Source organism: Lissotriton helveticus, chromosome 5_1 (genome assembly GCF_964261635.1).
Source record: "Lissotriton helveticus chromosome 5_1, aLisHel1.1, whole genome shotgun sequence".
In the NCBI taxonomy this organism is placed as follows: Eukaryota; Metazoa; Chordata; class Amphibia; order Caudata; family Salamandridae; genus Lissotriton; species Lissotriton helveticus.
The window spans coordinates 849455127-849476148 of record NC_136065.1 but is presented as its reverse complement, the minus strand read 5'-3'; the positions used below and the strand labels follow the sequence as shown (position 1 = coordinate 849476148).

At 42.6% G+C, this 21022-nt stretch overlaps 1 protein-coding gene across 1 annotated transcript in view; it reads left to right on the top strand.

Annotated features, from left to right (window-relative positions):
• Positions 1-16765, top strand: part of LOC144753418 (rap1 GTPase-GDP dissociation stimulator 1-like) — a 591335-nt gene extending 574570 nt beyond the window's left edge. The window contains exons 13-14 of the mRNA XM_078641113.1: positions 5494-5622; positions 14986-16765. Coding sequence (XP_078497239.1) covers positions 5494-5622; positions 14986-15137 — 281 coding nt within the window. The 3' untranslated portion in view covers positions 15138-16765. The remainder of the gene's footprint in view (positions 1-5493; positions 5623-14985) is intronic.
• Positions 16766-21022: the final 4257 nt, after the last annotated feature.

Sequence of the window (21022 nt, the reverse complement as noted above, 5' to 3'; positions counted from 1 at the left end):
ACACTCACTCTTACACTCCCCCTATCTTGGATCCACGGCGGTCAATGGTACCTCGTGACCTCCGTACTATGGTTGACAACTACCCTGGATGTTCGATACACCCAAAACCACTTAAGCTCTGGCCTGAACTTAAGATTTCACCAGTTCACCCGTTTACCAGGTTACCAGTTTACCAGGTTGCGCGCGCTCACAACCTTCTCTCATTCACACTACAGGCATTCAACTCCGCAAGACATTACAATACAAATACAACACAAAACACCGCAATCTGTTCACGCATGACCCTTTGTTATACTCACTCTCTTCCGATACTGCTGCTTTTCTCACACCGTCTGCACCTTTCGGCACACGATTCTTCCGCTGCTCGTCTTTCGACGTCTCGGGCCTTGGGGTAAACTAACCTCTCTAGATTACCTTCCTCAAGAAGATAACCATCCTCACTCTGCTACCAACTGCTAACGCGGGATTACTGGTTACTAGTTACTTTACCAAATCCCAAACTACGTCGACTGGATCGTTGGTACCTGTCATTGAGTAAAAGGTAATCTTACAATAAGTCAATCAATTTAAGAACTTACACCACTCTAAAGGACCACTGACCAAATTTTTAAGTTTCAAAGATTTAATATAAAGTCAAAGATAACTGAAGATACAAACTTCTCAAAATGAGATTCAACAGATAAATTGGTATCACTATGAACATGAACTTTTTGAATAATCTAAGTCTGAAAAACAAAATAATAAGTACAAGCTCAAAAACCATAAGGGTTGTCAAAATGGATATAAGTTGCAATCTCAAAGTCATTACAGAAAAGAAAATTAAGGTTAGTCTGTCCCTACACTATGCTAAATGACATCCCTACTTAACAAGATCTTTACCCCTCTAGGTGTCAGCCGTGGTGACTTCCTAAGAAGATCACGCACTTCTCTTTGTCTCTTCTCTGATAAAGGGTCTCTCCTGATCAGCCTATCTGCCTACCCATCCGCTTCCTTAGGCTCCCAAAATCATCTGCTCTGCTCTCCTCCCGGGTCTCTTTCCCTAATACCAAATCACATTTCCAACAGAAACGCCCCTTGGGACGCCCCTCACGTGGTATCTTTGTGCGCGGCAAACTCCATGATGGTACTCTTGAAGACCCTCGTTAAAGTTGACCTTGGTTCCCAGGCTTCTTCTCCAATGCGCCGATACCCCCTAAATTCCTGGAAACTCCTACAGGCCTGCGCAAGGCGCCACTGAACAAAGTCCCTTTCATTCGAGCTGATTAGGACCCTCGCACCTGCATACAGCTCGTCCTGCAGTGGGCCTCAAATTCCAGACTCCACCATATCTTTAGGTCGTAAAACACACTCCAAAGCTCTGTACTGGACACCTCTCGACTTCTTCCTTAACGAGCACATGGCGGTTCAAACGACATGACATTATCTTTTCAGGCCTACTTGATTTACATGAAGCAGGTCCCTGCACTCTTAAAACATTAACTTGATTTAAACAGCAAACATTCTTAACTAGCATACGTTTCTAAAATAACACATCTATAAAGCATATACTTTTAACCCTAAGTTCAATATTACATTTGGAAGAACCACGTCAACCTTATCTCACATTATTTTAGCAGCACGTTTAGGTTTGCTGTGAATTGCCCTAAGGCCTACACATTATACTGGATTTCAAAGTTACATTTAATTCGGACATGATTCTTTTAACATGAGAACATGAGGTTTCCACATTTATTCCAACATTTCTACATAAATCTCACACCTGTTATAATTATAGTTACTCTACTTAACATTCTATACATTTCGCTACTGAATATAAAACACTCTGTATATTTCACTCCTGGATATAAAACACTCGTGTGCAAAACATGTTTAAACTAACTACGTGCTTGTAAATATGGTACACTTATACATTTTTTTTCTCCAAACTTGTGCTCTCTCAATGGCTCCCCAAGCTGTAGCCTGGAATACAAATATGTGCAGAAGAGGATTCAAGAGAAGATGTTCGTGTGCACCTACTCCAGCTACTCATACCAAGAGGCTTAACATCTCCGGGGCTTGGGTATCGTTTTGGAACACTGTAATGTCCATCCAGTGCTCACACCCAGTAAAAGTGTTCTCTGCTTCACCTGCAACTTTAATCAAGTGGTCCATCTAACATGAAATCACAAACTGTGCTAAAAGTCACCCCCGCCTACAGCGCAAGTTGTTGCAATGACTTGTGTTGTGATAACTGCGTTGTAATGGTAGCGCGGTGTAAACACCGCATCATAATGACATACATCCGCGCACACACACACAGCTCGGCCAGATCATCAAGAAATCTTTATTCGATGAGTGTAGACCATACAAGCACATAAAACATGAATATCACATAAATACTGACTGAATACTTAGTTACAGCAAAGAAGGAATATATTACAGATATAAGGACAATCTAAAAATGTATTAGTGAGGGCAAATTAAAAACATAATAAAATGTACGTATAAAAGGCTAGTGCCATGGTGCATTAACTGAAACAGGTCCAACAGGTTCAGACTTTTACAATAAAATTCGATTTTTAAATAAATACAAAAACTGCCCTGTGAGGTGGTATTGGAGGATGCCTCCTCTAGGCCACAAATAGCTTTTTTCCCCCCAATCTGAGGTCAACTTGCAACCCTAAAACAGGTCGCAGAGGAGGGTAAGTTTTGTAAAAACAACAATGCGGGCCTTACTTGTATAAATTGGTTGTTTCTTACCAGCGAAAAATAAATGTACGCCTCAGAGAGCTATACAAATCGCAGAAAAATATAAAATTCAAGGTGTCCTGTTCCGAAAAGTTATCACAAGGGCAAGGTTTCAAGGCTGCTCGCTTTGAAAAAATCATTGGGACTGTTTGGAACCAGTGTATAGTGCTGAGTCTAAATCTGGTCAATATAAAATGATGGTGGGGATTATTGACAAATGAGAGTAGGGCCCCCCTCAAACTTGTTGTCAACAAGGCGTGCTGACATACAGTGGCTTTCATAAGTTCCCTGTCTTACCTTTCCCCAAGTCGCCTGGACAGAATGACGCTTTTAATGGCCTGCACATCACCTAGGCTTAAAGGTTTAGGGTTATTGTACAGATCCAAGCAGCCTAGGCTCATCAACTGCTCCTGAATGTATCCCAACCACAGAATACGCAGGACTCCTTATAGGGCACTACAGTCCTTTAATACTTGATGACTCAGGGTAGGAACAGGACTTGACCAAATTCTCAGCCAGCATGTTATTGGTGCCACGGCAATATGATCAGATACATAACCCCCTCCTAGCTCCTCATAAATAATAAAAGAGGGAGTGGTGATCCGAACGGCAAGAAGTCTGCACAAAAATGTATTCTCTACTGCCCGTAATTCTCTAACATCCTTGTACCCCCACAAATCGCAGCCATAGCTTGCTATAGGGATGCCTTTTAATTTAAAAACTTTTAAAAGGGTGGGCACAGGGATAGCCCCTAGTCTCTTAGCAAAGTCCATAGTGGCACCAACGGCCCTCTCTAAAGTATTCTTTTTGAGAGTTCTTTGGGCGACACAGGAGCTTCTGTCATCAAACAATACTCCCACGGAGGGAAAAGTTGACACCTTAGTAAGCTCTGCCCCCCTACAAAATAACTTGCACCCAGCAGCCTTAAGGCTCCCACTAGTCATGTGTGCGATGTAGTAAAATTAGTAGAGAGATCCAGAAAAGTCATAAAATCGATGAAAACGTTTAAAAGATTTTGGATGCCCACTGCAGTAAGTGCAAGCAATACTGCATCATTGGCATAAACAAAACGCAGGTATTCGTTTCATGCCTGCCCTGGGTATATCTATACAAACCGCTGTATCACGGTCATGTCTAACAGTTGCTGCACCATGTATTGACGCCTGCCAGACCAGTGCACAAGACAGATATAGGTGAAATATAAGCGTTCTGGATACTCGCGATGTAATTAGGACTCAACTTCTCACAAAATTACAGTATCCTCTGGCTTGTAAACAGTCACTTCACAAAGTGTTCCCCATGTGTACTTTTTGAGACAGTAATACAGTAGCATGGTAACCTTACCCTTCCCTTCCTCTAAGATCTGGACCCTGCATTGCCTAGGTTGCTGGTTTTGGTACTGAGGCAAGCTGAGATTTTCTGACATTGTTAGACAAGCACTGGCAAATGCCAGGTATTGACGTTGTCAATGTTTTAGCTATGTTGTGCAGCAGTATGGATAAAAGTAAAAAACATTTATGACACTTGTGATGCTGAAGAGGAAATTGCCTTGCTCACTACATAGACAGACTTTCCTCAAGTTCTGCACTCTGTAGCTGCAGCATTTACCCTTCCAGTGTGTCCATCGAGCTGGAGCTAGAATGCACGCATCACTGTTGATGACTCCTGGACCTAGAGCTATCACTGGAGGAAGAGGATCCCTACAACCCACTTCGTGGAACCCCTCAACCTTGTAATATGTTGCAGCACCTTGCTTATTGCAATCAGTCCACTTTTACGGCAGAAATGTGGATGAAGATTTTACATCTCTGTGCTCATCCCTCTCCACAGAGTACCTCCTGTCCCGAGAGTGGACCGATGATCCACTAGTGGGGCTGTGCTCCTCCTACAGAGTACGAAAGTCAAGGAACAGATTTCTGTTACATCCTTTGGTGCACTGCCAAGCACAAATGTGTGTAGTACCAACCTGATCCAGTGTGTGTGATGGTCTTAGGATGTGAGACATCTGGAAATGAAGTGTTGATGCCAGTCTTTGAGACTAGATGCCTACTTAACTAATGTAGCAACCTCCCTCGGCTGTGGATCTTGGCACTTCGGAAGAACAATTTTTCCTGTGTTTGGATCCATTAATGAACATGCTAGAGTTCTAGCTTCTTGTGGCATTTATAAAACTAAAGTGAAGGGAGGTTACCTTCCTGTGCATCAGTTGCTTTCCTCTCCTCTGCTGCCCAGCTCTGCAATGTCCTAAATAGCAGTCCAGGACAGAAAAGATCAGTGGCAAATGCCCTGCCCAAGGTAATGTTCAAAATATAAAACAGGTCTCCAATGGAATTAGCTTTTGCATTAAATGCTTGGCAACAACTCATCAGTAGGTGTCTCATTAAGGGATAAACATAAGCAATGGTCCTGAAATTATGCAGTAAAATATTGTATTTTGGCGTTAATCTTATCAGAAAAGTAACAAAATAGTGAAATAAGTAGATGGGAAAAATATACTAAATTAAAAATAACTACCCAGTTAGTTATTGTAGTATTAATGGTAGTCACAAATGCAGTATATATAGATTCATAGTGATCTCTGTATCGTAAGTCCACAGTACACAGAGCGGCAATAGAGGGATGGAAACGAGGTGCTTACACCCCAACAAATAATGCTGGCTGTCCAGAAAAGACAGGGCATAGACGCAGTCAATCCCAACAGATTGCCCCAAGGGGATAGTCTTTGTTCCACAGCATAACTAATTCAACTATTTCGTTTGCTCCAAGATGTTGTAGAAGAGTCATTCATGGACGCAGGACTGATTCCAATCCTACAGAAGGTCCTTGATGACGACAGCATGGGCCCTGAGGTGAAATACAACTGTGTAGGACTACTTTGCAGCCTTCTGAATTCAGGTAATTATCCTAAACCTTAAATGCACAATCATGCACAATCATGAGCACTATTGCTTTGCCCTTTCCCATATGGTTTATCATTGTCCTAATGAAGCTGATAATTTGAGAGCGGATAAGTGTTTCCAGGACCGATCCAACTGTAATTGACTATTTATGCATAACAAACATGGCTTACCCGCTCTAAGGCCGCACATTGAGTACTTTATTCTTCATATGGGGTTTATGTGAACGGCCAAAATGAAGAGCCAAAAGGGCAGTCTGTAAAATCTCTGTGAAACCTGTCAAATCCTGGAAAAACCAAGGCTGAAAACCAACTGTTCAACACAATCAAAATCACTGAAAACCCAAAAAGGTTGACTGCAATAATCATTGCACCTCGTAAGATGACTTTTCAATTAATCCTGGTCCTCGTGGAAGCCTGGAGGAAAACATTCTTCTAGAAGGCAGAAGAAGCAGACTCTCAAGGTTAGAGTTCGCCAGGTGATGGAGCACCATGTGCGCTTTGGAAAGCGAGGAACAAATGAAGTGGGATAGTGAAGTGAACTAAGCAATCAGAGTAGATGTGCGCAGTACCGGAGATCAGGCATGAAAACCTTGGGTGGTATTCAAGCTCAAAGCGGCAAAGTCAAAGACTGGCCATATGTATCGGGAGGAGAAGGACATCCCGGAAGGAAGAAAGGTGTCCTTCCTGTGAAGGTAATATAGGTAACCTGGATTCTTCCTTTGCAAGACTAGTGTGTGCTCATTCCTTGCAATCCTGCCCATATGTTAACCCACAGCACCATTGCATTCCAATAGCCACCAATCATATATTGGTCGATAAACCTAAAGTTGTCCGCTCTGCTCTATGCCGATGACGCAGTCCTGTTGGCCCAGACCCCTAATGCTTTGCGTGTGTTGGTGGACAGCTTTGTCCATTTTGTGGACAGTTTAGACCTGGTCACCAATTACAGTAAGTTTCAAATCATGACCTGTGGGCCAGGTAGTATTGATATTGCAGGTTTATCATTACAGGTCAGACCTTAGGCAGTGTCAGAGACTTTAGTTATCTGGGAGCAATCTTTAATGCCAAAGACTCCTGGCAGCCTCAGCTGACCAGATCATGTCTTAAGCTCAGTAGGTCAGCAGGAGCCATTTTTAATCTCCCAAGACCAAGGGGGAGGTGGGACTGTTTTGCCTCTTTTAAAGGTATACAATGCGCAATGTGTCCAAGCTGCTCTGAATGGGGCAGGGATTTAGATATGTTAAAAGTTTCTCTCTTCAGTTAGAGGAAAATCAAATATGCTTTAGACTTTTACACTTACCATCAACTGCCACAAGCTGTATAGTATACACAGAATTAAACCAGTACTTCATTGAGGACAGGCTTCAAATGGCCCCATTATTGCTCTGGGTTAATGTGTGGACCAACCCACAAGCGCAGCTTTGTCGGGATGTGATTCTGGATTGTCTTAGCCTGGACAAAGTGTGTGCTATTCCCTGGCTAAGTTAAATCTCTAAAACATTTAGGGCAGATTTACAAGAAACTGACGCATCTGTATCGATGCACCAGTTTCCCTGCGCCTCCATGCAAAACCCTTGCGCCACCCTGGATGAGTCATATTTACAATACGGTGCACTATGGCGCAAGGATTGAGATTTGTCAGAAATTCTGATGCATCTGTTGGCGCAAAAGTCACACATTGCTTGAGTTGTGCCACAAGCACAACGCAACTCCAGCAATGCATGGGGAGGCCTATTCCCAATACACTGTGTCACTCCTTACGCCTGCTCCAAGCAGGCATCGGGTTTTGACGCAGTCGGATCCCAGAAGTGGCGCAGTGAAATCTTGTAGATTTCGCTGCGTCACTTATACAAGGCTTTCCTGTGTCAGAACGCCCACCCTGCATACCTTATACCTGACGCAGATTTAATATGACACAAGGCTTTACAACATGATGCATCTCCCTAGATGCATAATGTTGTAAATGGCAGCAAAGTGGTGCATTGTTTATGCCGCCACTGCCTCACAAAAAGTGACGCAACGGTGGTGCAAAAGTGTCTCAAGGGGCTTGTAAATCTGACTTTATTTTTTATGTTGCAGATGAATAGTAAGAAAACAGACAAATCAAGGTTTCTGAGTCTCTTCTGGGAATTCTATAAAACCAGAAGGTTACAAATTGAACTGAAGAAAAATACTGTGCTGGCCTATTATAGGTACCTTGCCAGCATGGAGCCCGTTTTTAATCTTACATTAAAACTCACACCATGGGAGAGGGCTCTCCTCCTCCGTTTCAGAGCCGGTACGGTGTGGCGGCTCATGAGTATTTGTAATCCATGAGTATTAGTAATCTGTCCAATCCCTTGTGCTTGTGATGGGGTCTCCACACAGTCACTATTACATTATATATTCTTTTGTTATTTCTTTGATTATTCCCGTAGAGTTTACCTGAAAGCTCTTTTAAAATCATTGGCCATCGCAGATGTAGAGTAGCTGTGTATCATCTACAGCAGTTGAATACTTCAGATATGTTTCAGGGTGAGCTCCTTTCTTAAGCCTGCAGTCCGAGCCATGAAAACCATGGAAGGGTAATGCCCATGCTTAATCGCTCCTGAGGAACTATTGTTCCAATGGTTTCCTTTTGGTGTGTGATGTTTCTATTACTGTGTTTGTTTGTTTTTTTAGCATTTTATGTATTTGAAGCATTTGTTTGGTATGGTTTGGTTTGCCAAAGTGGTTTTAGTGTTACCTTTTTAATACCTGAGCTTTGATATTGTGCATGATTTTGTTTTTAAATTCTCTGCTTTGATTGTATTATATTAATCTGTGTCTTTTTTGCCATAATCGACCGAATAACATTTCTTTGTTTGATTGATTGATAGATTGATTAATGGGTATATTATAGTGTAAACATAACATTCCATGTTATTAATTTAACACAGACTAACCAATGTTTACTTCTTCGCAAACTGACCGTATATTGGATAAAAACCTAGCTAATGCTCGAAAGGCTTTTTCATCGTGTTTCACGACATTGATTTATCCTTGTTTTTAAATACATATCTTTGCTCTACATTATTGTACGTGAAACCACAGCATGTACCAACCCATATATACAGGTGCGGATACAATGATATTTTATTTATGTCCATTGTTGACAGACTGAAGTGGCCTCATGGGCCACTCGAGACTTCTCTTGTGATCTGAGTCAAGGCCCTGCTTCGCAGTAGGCAATATTGATGAACAATAAATGACGTGCTGCAAATTTGCATATATATATTACATCTGTAGATATAGGTAAAGATGTGGGTCTAGATAACGGCTAACGCTGACACCTAACTTCATAGGAAGTAAAAACATTCTGTCTTAATTTGCACCGCCTTGATCAATTTACACCAAACCTGGTAGAAGTGACACCCGAGTGGGCTGTCTTTGAGAATGTCAAATTTGGGGCACATTGGTGAAATAAATAAAATGTTATGAGGGTTCCAAAACTTTCTAATATGAAACTTGCTCATAGAAAAGGCTTTCCAACCATAACCACCAGTGGCTGCTGGCACAGGACGGGGCAGAGGACAGGGGGATGAAAAAGAAAAAAAGAACTCTCTACGCACCGCCTTCTCTCCTCTGTCGTCTCTCCTCCCGGAAGCAGAAAACACATAGGCTCCCCTAAACTAATCACAAGGCTGTTGTCACCAGCACAACAGCAGCGTCGTGATTGGTCTGAGCACCGTGGTTTGGCGCTCGGACAGGGACTGCGAGCCTGTGCATGATCTCCACCCAGGCTGTGTATTACAGCCTGGTGGAGAACATGGTAAGTGTGCAAGACTGTATACTAGTCTAACCACCCCTAACACAAAGACTCTCAGAAATATGGACACCCGCATGCGCTGTTTGAGGCTGCTTTCCTTTTCTTATATCTAGTTAATTAGTGCTATCTACGGCATGTCTGATACATGAAGTTGCCAGTGAGTACCACGGCATTCCCTATCACTTAATGGGCCCCAGGGAGTAAGAAACATGACATGCACTGCGCATCTACAATACGAGAAAAAGGGGGAATATAATAAGCTAGAGCCCCTTTGAGATGGATGGGTGGTGCAGCTGAATAATAAGCGGTCTCTTAACACTCCACATTGCTGGCCGCCTACAAAAATAGAAGTGTAATGCAACAATGCTTTTTTAATATACATTAAGTGCCTAAACTTTTACTATTTTTTGCTTAATACCTACTATATAATGTTGTGTATGATTACAAAATGCCAATAAAGATATTTTCAAAAAATAGTGTGCATGACTGTTTGGCCAGCCCAAGACAGCCAGCCAAACAGTCATGCACACTTAAGTGCGCCTATGTCCTCCTCCCCCTGCTGGCTGGATGACAGCCAAGGCCCCTCCCACCCCAACACTGGATTCAACACAGAAGAATACAATGATAATAACAACTTGTTATCATTTTATTTTTCCTTTTTTTCATTGCTGAAAATTGAAGTAACCGCCGCGGATAACCACTAATCGAAAGTCCAAGAAATGTTTATGTCACAAAGGCCTTTCTATCATTATAAACTCCCCCCCTCCCCCCCCCCCCCCCCCCCATATCCCCCTCACCTTGCTGGGACGAGGGCGTAACAAATATACTCTGGCCTTTTTAGGCTGGGTAGCAATAAACTTAATACACTATCAGCTTGCCGAGCAGCAAGAGCTAAAGTATTGAACACCATCTTTTGAGGTACAGCCCCCTCCAAGGCCTTGCCAATGGGCCATGGAGGGGTAGACCAACACTCCTCCACTTTGCAAAACAGTGTGGAAGGGGAAATATGGTACTTGGGTAGAGACCATTGAACATGTTCTATTTTTCTGTAGGGCCTATAAAAGGCAACGTTCACGCTGGATTAAACCTCTTTGCAAATTACTCGTCTTCATGGATCACCATATATCCTTGAGGTGTATGTACAACAAACACCAGTGGTCCTGTTGTATTTTCAATTTTGATTTTTTTATCGGCGATGTGGCATATTAGATCAAAAGCCTTAGCTCAGAGATAAAGATTGTTGCCCTGTGATGTGTTTATGGGTTTTATCACATTGATGATTAGTTTGTTAATCTGTTTTTAAATCTTTTTTAACATTTTTAAAGTAGAATTTTTCTTAGTAACAGCTTTGGAATTGGATTGCATGTATTACGTTTTTTTGAATGAATGTATGTTTGATACCTTTTATGGCCTTATTTGACCCGAAAAAAAGGAAATATATGATGACAATTACTTCTCCTCTCTCCCTATTTCAGCAAAAACATTGGTGGGAGGGTAAATTAGAAAAATAAAGAAGCGCAGCAGGAGAGCCAATACGTTGGTTCTTGGCCAATGCTGATCTCGGTGCACAGACCGAATACCTAGTTTAAAATTGTCGCCATACACAAATATCAAGTTTAAATATCGTGATACAGAAATATCGACAGTAAGAAATATCGTTTTTGGAAATATCAAAATTGTTAATATGGTTTGCAAAAATATAGTCGTTTAAAATATCGATGTTTTAATTAATGTTATGTATTTTAGTATGTATTTTAAAAGTATGTGATCTTTTTTGTAAAAGAATTTGTTTGATTTTTTAATAAATGTGTTACACTTTTAGTAGTTATTAATTTTATCTTAATAAAATTTTGCATGTTTAAGTTCTGTAGCAGGTTATGGGTTTATAGGGGAATAGGGTGAGGAGTAATTTATTTATAATAAATAAATTATTATTTTTGATGTATAAGTATTTATTTAATTTAGATGTTATAGAGTTAATTGTGGGAACTAATTTATTATTACATATTAATAATTGGCTGTTTAATATTAAATAATTAATCGGCAATTATGTTAATTGTGTCATTTTTTTTAGGAGAGGGTTGTGGGTTTATAGGGGAATAGGGTGGGAAGTAATTTAATTATAATAAATTAATGATTATTTTTTATGTATAAGTATTTTTTTAATTTAGATTTTATAGTGCTATATGTGAGGATTCATTTATTATTAATTATGAATGAATTGGCTGATTATTATTAATTAATTAGTTGGCAATTATGTTAATTGTGTAATTATTTTTAGGTGAAGGTTGTGGGTTTATAGGGGAATAGGGTGGGAAGTAATTTAATTATAATAAATTAATGATTATTTTTTATGTATAAGTATTTTTTTAATTTAGATTTTATAGTGCTATATGTGAGAATTCATTTATTATTAATGATTAATGAATTGGCTGATTATTATTAATTAATTAGTTGACAATTATGTTAATTGTGTCATTAATTTTAGGTGAAGGTTGTATGTTTATAGGGGAATAGGGTGGGAAGAAATGTCATTATAATAAATTTATTAATATCCTTAATTTATTCATATTTATTTAATTTATATTTTAAAGTGTTAACTGTGGGAGTTATTTTATTACTAAATATTTATTAATTGGTTGTTAATTATTATTAATTAATTAATTTGTAATTAATTATTTTAATTGTGTCATTCTTTTAGGAGTGGGTGGTGAGGTTAATTTTATTATTTAATATATTTAACATTAATTTTTATTTAATAAAAAATCGATATTTTGGTCGTCTATATTTTTACATCGATATTTTTGTATTTACAATTTTAAATATAGGATGTCAATATTTTTATATATTGTAGAGAAGTGTGGCTCAATGGTTAGAGCGGCAGACCCTAATGCAGTAGTCTGGCCTGGACCAGGGTTCAATTCCCGCCTCAGCGGGTCTCGGGCTCAATTTCCTCGGACCTGATAATTCTCGCCTCGGTGCCTATTCTAATCATGAGTCCCACTCTGCACCTCTGGGCAATAGCTTGCTTAATCTCTACAACAGCCCCAACAACGCCGAGGATGCCGGACTTCACCTTGGGGGTGCCCAGGAGTGGGCTCCTCACAGGGAAAGGCCAGGAAGGGTTCCTCGGTGGTATTCGTACAAGCGCCAAGATGCCTACAGGTAGTCGTGCGCTATACAAGTGCATAATCATTTCATTCATCATTTCATTTTTAACATCAATATTTGTGTATGGGGATATTTTAGGAATCAATATTCTATCGGTGAACCGCCGATCTCTTCTTTGCCTTTCAAAAATTCCTTTCGAGATGTAACAAAAAAAGACCTCACTAACCCCATCTCTGAGAATGGCAAGGGCCAGGAGGATAAGGAAAGGGAAGGCACTCCATCACCGGTCCACAGAAGAGTTTCTATCAGATCATACCTCTGGAAAAAAATCTGACTTAAAACAAAAAAGGAAACTAACAAGTTCTAGGTGCATAATGAGGCCTCCTTTCTTGAATTGCAGATTCTCAAGGGTTTTGGAAGTTGTGTTCATCTGAAAAAGTGAAGGGGGTGTTGGATTCTGTGTGTGTACGTGGAACATGTAGGACTGTTCTTGTTTTTTTACATGAGGTTGTACTTCCTTATGAGTCTTACCACAGCACATAGAAGGTTTCTCTCTGGCCATACTAAGGGGTCTATTAGGATGGCGGTCGGAAAACCTCCCCGACCGCCGTGGTAGTGGTAAAAAACCACCCGCAAAGACCAAGGCATAACCGCCTGTCCAATTAAGATGCTCTGCAGTCAAAATCCGACTGCGGCGGTCGGATTCTGGTCATTAACATTGCGGTGGTGCAGCTGCCAGAAGCACCGCTGCGATTTTAATATTTGTACCACTGTGTTCGCCATAAGTTGGCAGGGTATGCTCAGACGTGAGTCCCTTGCTCACTTTGCCACTGGATTCAAGCAAGCCGGGCTGAAGACGGCTGAAATGCCAGAAACCAGTCCTCGGAAGCTTGTTTCCGGTCCAGGGAAGGCATGGCTTGGCAGTTCGGGCTGGACTGTTCCCATGGGGCACAGGGTCAGACTGATTTGCATATGGCCATGTCTGAACTGGGGTGACAGAGTGGGCTAAAGAACGATGATGGATTAAACCCAGATCTGTTGACTGGGTGTGAGTGTTTGATTGGTTCAGATGCTCCGTCCATCACCACCCCCTTTTGTACCACTGTGTTCGCCATAAGTTGGCAGGGTATGCTCAGACGTGAGTCCCTTGCTTACTTTGCCACTGGATTCAAGCAAGCCGGGCTGAAGACGGCTGAAATGTCAGAAACCCGTCCTCGGAAGCTTGTTTCCGGTACAGGGAAGGCATGGCTTGGCAGTTCGGGCTGGACTGTTCCCATGAGGCACAGGGTCAGACTGATTTGCATATGGCCATGTCTGAACTGGGGTGGCAGAGTGGGCTAAAGAACGGTGATGGATTAAACCCAGATCTGTTGACTGGGTGGGAGTGTTTGATTGGTTCAGATGCTCCGTCCATCACCACCCCCTTTTGTACCGCGATGTTAAAAGGAGCATGTCCTGCATCTCCCTGCACTGCATGGTATTCACTGCACAGTGCCTGCCACCCGGTACAGGGAAATGTAGGGGGGTACCATGGGTACCCCCCAGTGCACCCACACCCCCCCCCCCAACACATTGAGGGCCCGCAATAGGCCCCCGGAACATGTCTCCGCATGCCTTTCCATGGCGGTTCCACGGCCGCGGAAAGGCTGACTACCGGTGCTTGGCCCTGATCCGCCACAATTGTAGAGGTCCAGCTCCGCCCACCAGGTAAGCGGGCGGACTGCAACCGGCGGAAAAGTGGTGGGCGTAAAAGCACACCCTCGCGGTCACCACTGCGATGCTAATCGGACCAGCTGTTTTCCGGGTTTCGACCACGGGCGGATGGCCGCTGCCGGTACGGCGGTTGCCACAGTTAGACCGGAGGCAGCTATCCATTTGCCATCCTAATAGACCCCTATATGTTTTGCCTTACAACCAACTACATGTTGATGAAACAAACTGCTGTATGGCAATGTGATAATGGGATGTTGAGGTTGAAGGGATCAATGGGTATAAAGGAATCCATTTTTGCCATGTAAGAACGATTTACATTGCCTGCTGGTGGCTTTTCAATAGTCATCAGTAGTTTTACTGTTCGGCTGGCACTGACTGGAATCTCTGTGAGCAATGTTAAATGTATGAGTACAGGGTCTCCATATAGTATACATAAGGTGATCCCGTCCGAGGTCAGTCTACCTCAAGGGTTTACCTCCTAGCAGTAGACAACAGCAGCTGCAGGTTTGAAAAAAAACAAGGCAGGTGAATCAAGAGGTAGGCACAAACCCCATTCCCGCCCTCCTCTAAATAAAAACCATTTAAAGTAAAAAAAAAAATGTAAATAATTAAACATGAATTGGAGAGAAAATGTTAATATTTGTTCACCTAACCAGCTTGTTGACCACCTACTGAGGAACAATTTGAGTTTTGATGTTGAGAGGTTGTGCCCCTGCTCGACTAAAGATCTCCCTTTCATTTCCCACAGAGGAGCTGAGGCGGCAAGTGGATGAATCCAACATGAAGGAAACCCTGGAGAGACTTTGTAGACACAGCAATGCCAATGTGGTGAAGCAGGCGGTGACAGCCATAGAAATACTCAGCGATGAAAACCAGCACCGCAGTCACTTTTTTGGATAGTTAGCTCAAATCTGACTCCTTTTTTATATAATTGCAGTCTTTCCAATGAAAAATCATTAATTTGTCCCCAAAGAAACTACAGAACTCTTTTCTGTGCAAAGTAGAACACACCTTCACCCTTTTTGAAAAATGTTTTGGTGTTTCATTCATAAAAGTCAGAAAATTAGCTAATTTCCATTAGGTTGTCAGTGGGATTTTGTTAATGTCGAGGATTTTTCCTTCATCTATACACACTAATGATGAGCCAAAGGTCAAGAAAATTAACAACAAAACAGTCCAGCAGACCTTGAAACATTTTTCACAATGAATGAGGTGGTTGAGCTAATGGGGGAGTGAAACTTTGAGTTCTTTCTGTATGAAAGGTCATTGAGAGGCGGGAACACAGCTGAGACACAGCGAGTGGGCTTGACTTAATAGAGAGGTGTGGTGAAGCGGCCAGGGCAGCTGACTTCGGAGCACAGGATTCACGGTTCGATCCTCGGCTCCCGGGGCAGCTCAGCTCAGCACCAGGTGACTCTGGGCAATAGCTCACTTAATTTCCACGACTGCCCCCAGCGCCTTGAGACTCGTATGGGTGAGTAGTTTGCCCTTTACAAATACGGATTTACATTTACCTAGACCCAGTCAGGGATTGAGTAGCCTCTCTTACCCGTCCAAGAGTGGACAAAGATTTAAAATGCTGCCCCCTGTGTCTTGGGTAGGAAAGAAACTATAGGAGATTTTATAAAGGTGTAGCCCCACCACAACCGAGCTAAAAAATGTACTCTATAGAGATTTCCAGCTCAACTTCTTTCACTGTGCGATATTGGCTGTTCACCTGGTGACTGTGGCAAATGAGCCAATATCATGCGACACACGGTGGTGCAGTGTAAGATGGGCTGGTCCACCAATTATGTTCTTTTATAATAAATGTTGTCCCTATGAGTTCCATTCACCCCTCCTTCTTGACGGATATCTGTGCATCAGTTACAGAGTGTTCCCAGACCTTGAACACTGTTGGAGGTGTCAGGAAGGGTGTTGCATCTGGCAGCTTAGGGACGGGGGCAAAAGATTGTGTGTACCACAGTAGGTGGTGGTAAATTTTGCTTTCTCGTCAGATATGTGATGTTTTGAACACTAGGCAGAGAAGTGAAACCCACTGGCACGCAACCTAAATAAAAGCAGTGTTGTTTTATATCTGTTTGTGCAGCAAATGCATTTGCAAGGTAATGCAAAACCTGCTGTCTAGCAATAATTCACAAAACCGCTTCACACTGACCTAATTTCATGAACTCTATCTCTTGTCAACCTGTGATTGGAAAAACATGTATGTTTATGCTGATCAATTAAAGCTATTACAGGCTATGTACCAAAAAAACTAATCATAGAGGTCTTATTACTCCCTAATAAAAATGTTCTTGTCACCCTCAACACCACAAATACCAGTTTATTACCCATGATCCCCATATCTTAGTTACAAGATTCGTCTGGAAATCATGCTATGTTTTTTACCACATAGCCAACACCTTCTGGGTGTATCTGCCCACCTGGTGCAAATTTGTTCAACCCCAAATCTCCGCTCTGATGTGTTTTTTTGTGAGCATACGATCCATTGTAGTCGTCAAGGTGCATGTCATAATATTTTTCAATAAAAAGTATCTCCTAATTTTCAAACAAACTGCTTCCGTCTTATATGCCTTGTCCTTGGACTTGTGTGGATTCTGTGTTGGGATGGCTGCAAGTGAACAGCAGTTGCTTCACTGTAACAAGGCCTGTGCAATGACATGCACAGGATGCTGCATGTTGGTTGGTCAATTTGGTGTCAACTATGTTTTCTTGGCATTACCAGTTCCGTCATCTAAAATAGTACTAGGGGTTTTACAACTTCTTCTGCTCTCCGTAGCTTCAGCAGTGAACATAAAACAACAGTTTCATGATTATACACATAGCACTGAAAAGTGGGCTCAAAAGTAGCGCCTACGTAATGCAATGCAGCCATTCCCTTAATAGTACAGGGTGTGACCCCATTAAAATGAGATAGCACCTTTGCCCATACACTTACACCATATTGCAGACTCTGGTGAAAAAAAGCTTTAGAAGAGCATTCTAACTGATGGACAGGGTACGCTCCCTTCGGGACCCTTTTGGAGAAGACACAGTGGGCCATACTATCAAGAACGGGTGTAACATTATCGCCCCTTTAGCGGCAGGAAACTGCAGCTAAAGCGGCGATAAAAGGCTTGATATTATGCCCTAGAGAATTCCAGTAAAAGCCCAGGTTTGATGTCCTTCCCACTAGACTCCCAATCTGCCCCACGAAGAGCTCCCCGTCTTGAGACCGCAGCCACAGAATACCAGACTATACCCTTCATGAGGGGGCTCCAGACTTCCCCTCAATGGGAGTGTGGGGTACCAAGCAGAGACAGGAACCATTTTTTTACTATCTCTGCAGGAGGACCTTGCACCCTGAGCCCTGTCGAATGGTGGATGCGGAAGGCTCTCTCAGTGCATTACTGCAACCCCTTGAACAGGCTGACACCAAAGTTTGGGATGGTACCTGCCCACATACAGGGTAGTGACTGAACGACCACTCTGTGTTTCCAATTTGCACTTCACACCAGACATTTTTTTTTTGTTGTTTTCTGCTCAGATTTCTGCTTTGAAACAGTCGTACCCACGGAGTGTGTGCTTGGGCGCAAGCGAGGGCAAGAGTCAATGCATTAGTACGACCCCTTGCCGGAAGTTAAAGGTTTTGGACCTTTTCCCCACTTCTGGAATACCACAGAGAATATCCGATGCCTTGTTTCGAGACCTCGATTATTATTACTACGACACAGTATTCACCACAGCATTTACTCAGTGAGTTGATGAGCAGAATCATTGCCCTAAACATGTAAACTTGTATTCCCTCCTCTTGATTGAGTATGCCTGTACCTGAACAGTAAAACACCCAAATGTATTAGGCAAAATGCTTACAAAAGTCTCGGCCACTTGCGATCCTTGGGGCGGCATTTCCGATTATCCAGGTGTTCTTGCCCAGTGCGCCACTTCAGACTGGGAGCGGCCGCATGGAAGTCAGTCTTAGGACGAGCCTAGTCTGAAACACCAGTTAATGTCTGCTCTGACCAGGAATATGAGCAACCCCAGACAGAGTTCAGCCTCACTGGGCCTCATGGCACAAGTCCTAAAAAAAGAAGTGGGGGGACTAACCTAGTTAGGCAGTATTTAGGCGACATTACTGCATGTGACATCACGGCGCGTAACGTCACAGCACGTAACATCCTTGCCCATGACATCAAGGTACATGACATGACATGTGTCATCACAGGAATTGGTGTCATAGAAATTGACATCAGAAGCCATATTTTACAGGAAGTGGCATCACAAGAAGTGACCTCAGATCTTAAGCCCTCACATATATGTTTAGCAGGTCTAACATGCGTACATTTGAGGGCAATTCGAGTATACATGCAAACCCTCCTGATTTAGGCAGAAGATTCACACTTTTGTAAGCTACACATAAAACACTGTTGCCTTTTGTTAGCATAAAGCTTCCTTTACCAAGGGATTGAACAAACTAACTCTACAACCAGCCTACTCTACCTGACATAGTATTTCATGTGCAGCACATTTCCATGCAGAAGTGATTGGTTCAGCTGCCTGCGCTGTCCGGAGGTGAGACCACTCTCTTATGCGAAGTAATATTACTTAGCCTTACCCACCTGCAGTCATTTCAGGAGATTGGAGCTATTTTTTCACCAACATACCATGACTCAGAGCAAGAGAGAAAGACAGAAAGGGAAGAAATTAGAAAGAGAGATGAGAAGATAATGATGAAGGCAGAAAAGAGGATGAAAAAAGAAACAGCAAGAATAAGCAATTTAAGGTAGTGACAGAAAAAGGTTATCACAACCTTAGCATTCAGCAGTAGGACCCTAAGAAAAGGTTTGGGCCTCTGCATTTATGTTTATACAAATTACACTCTGCACCCCCTAAATGTCACCTCCACATTTAGCAGCAGACATCTCTCATGTTCTTGTTAGCATACCTATATCTAAACCACCATCTCATTTACCAGCGCAATCTGACTGCTCACCATGGAATCAGTACCAGCAGAATGTACACCAAGAATGGACCATAAATTTCAGAGTAAGAGTTCTCAGCTCCAAATCAAAATAACTGTAAGCTGTACAGTATCCAAGGATGCGAAGGAAATTTCAAGAAAATGTTGGCCTTTGGATGAAAAATATAACTAGTTTGCGTAGAAAAAACACCCAAGTGAGGAGATGTAGGAACAGCGAGACACCACAAACTATCATCAGTAATCAGAATCTATACTAGACTATGCTCGCTAATAAGCCATCTGCATATTCTACACATGTTACACTGGCAACATGGTGCACCATAGACTGCCTACTTGTTAACAGTAACACTGACCTGTGGGCATTCACTGTAACCTCACCCTAAAGGAGCTAGTCCTAGGTAAACACACATGATCTTTGATTTCATAGATATCAGTACTTTGAATTACATCAGTCTCCCAAATCTAAGAGCATTCTAACAACAAAGCTAACCTGTGTTATTGTGTTTTAATAAAGTGCATTGCAAACTTTGCAACATCGCTGCAGTAGGTAGGAGTGAGAAGCGCAAAACAACTAAACCACCCATACCTCGGCAGGGTAACAATTTGGCAAAATTTAACACAGTCATATCCAGCGCTCTCGAATTTCCAGAGTTACAAAAAAGCAACTTGTCATCCTTTCAAGGAAAACAGCTCTTCAACATTAAGGGGTTGATTCCGATTCTGGAAAAACCTCTCCGAATAGCCGTACGGAGCGTTTTTCCCGTACGAATCGCACCCTGCAAAGTCCCCCGTACGTACGACGAAGTACGATTCGTACCAGGAGCTGGACTCCGTACGAATCGTACAGAGACCGTACGAATCAAATCCCCGTACGAATCTCCCTTGGAACCCGCTGTACGCGACATCCGTACGGTTTGCAGCTGGTTTTTCCGACCCAGCAAGTACGATTTGTGTCGGGTACGCACCGTATGGCGCTTTTTCTACGGGAGCCGAAAACATCCAGAGAAGCAGAGTTCGCCTCGAAACAGGTACGGAACGGCCCCCCCCAGGTAGGGTGCATACACCCCATGATCACAGGGGTACGCACCGTACCCCTGCGATCATGGGGTGTACGCACCGTACCCTGCGATCATGGGGTGTACGGACCATACCCCGCGATCATGGGGTATATGGTGCGTACACCCTGCAATCGTGGGGTACGGTGCGTACACCCCATGATCGCATGGGGTACGCACCGTACCCCTGCGATCATGGGGTGTACGCACCATACGGTGTGTATGTGATTGTGTGCTTTTCCGTACGAATCGCCCTTACCTGACTTGGACCGTACGAATTGCGTCCTCATACCCCGGTCCGGATCGTACTCGTCGGGTCGTATGGCATGTTTACGATTCGTACGGAGATGGCTCCGGATACAAATCGTACAGATGTTTTTTTCCAGGATTGGAATTGACCCCTAAGTGATTGGAACTTGTCAATAAAGCAAACAATTTTTGGAAATCATTTTTTGTTGTGGTGTGACAGATTTAGATACTTCTGAAACAAAACTGAAATATCTGGGTCATGAAGGAGCAAGCCGGATTATGCAAGGCAGTCCTTATTTGAACTGATAAGTTTACAGTTGCAGCATATGCCCACCACCCAAGCTTCTACCTAATTTTTCAATAATTAAAACAAAGCATTAACCTTTGAGGTAAAACAGGAGAAATTGGAGAAATAAAGGTATGTCCATCTAATAGCTGAAATGAACAATGCGAAAGCAGAAAACCTGGGATGAAGCCCGGCTTCCCAGCTTGATCAAAATCTGTGATCCTAGGTAAAT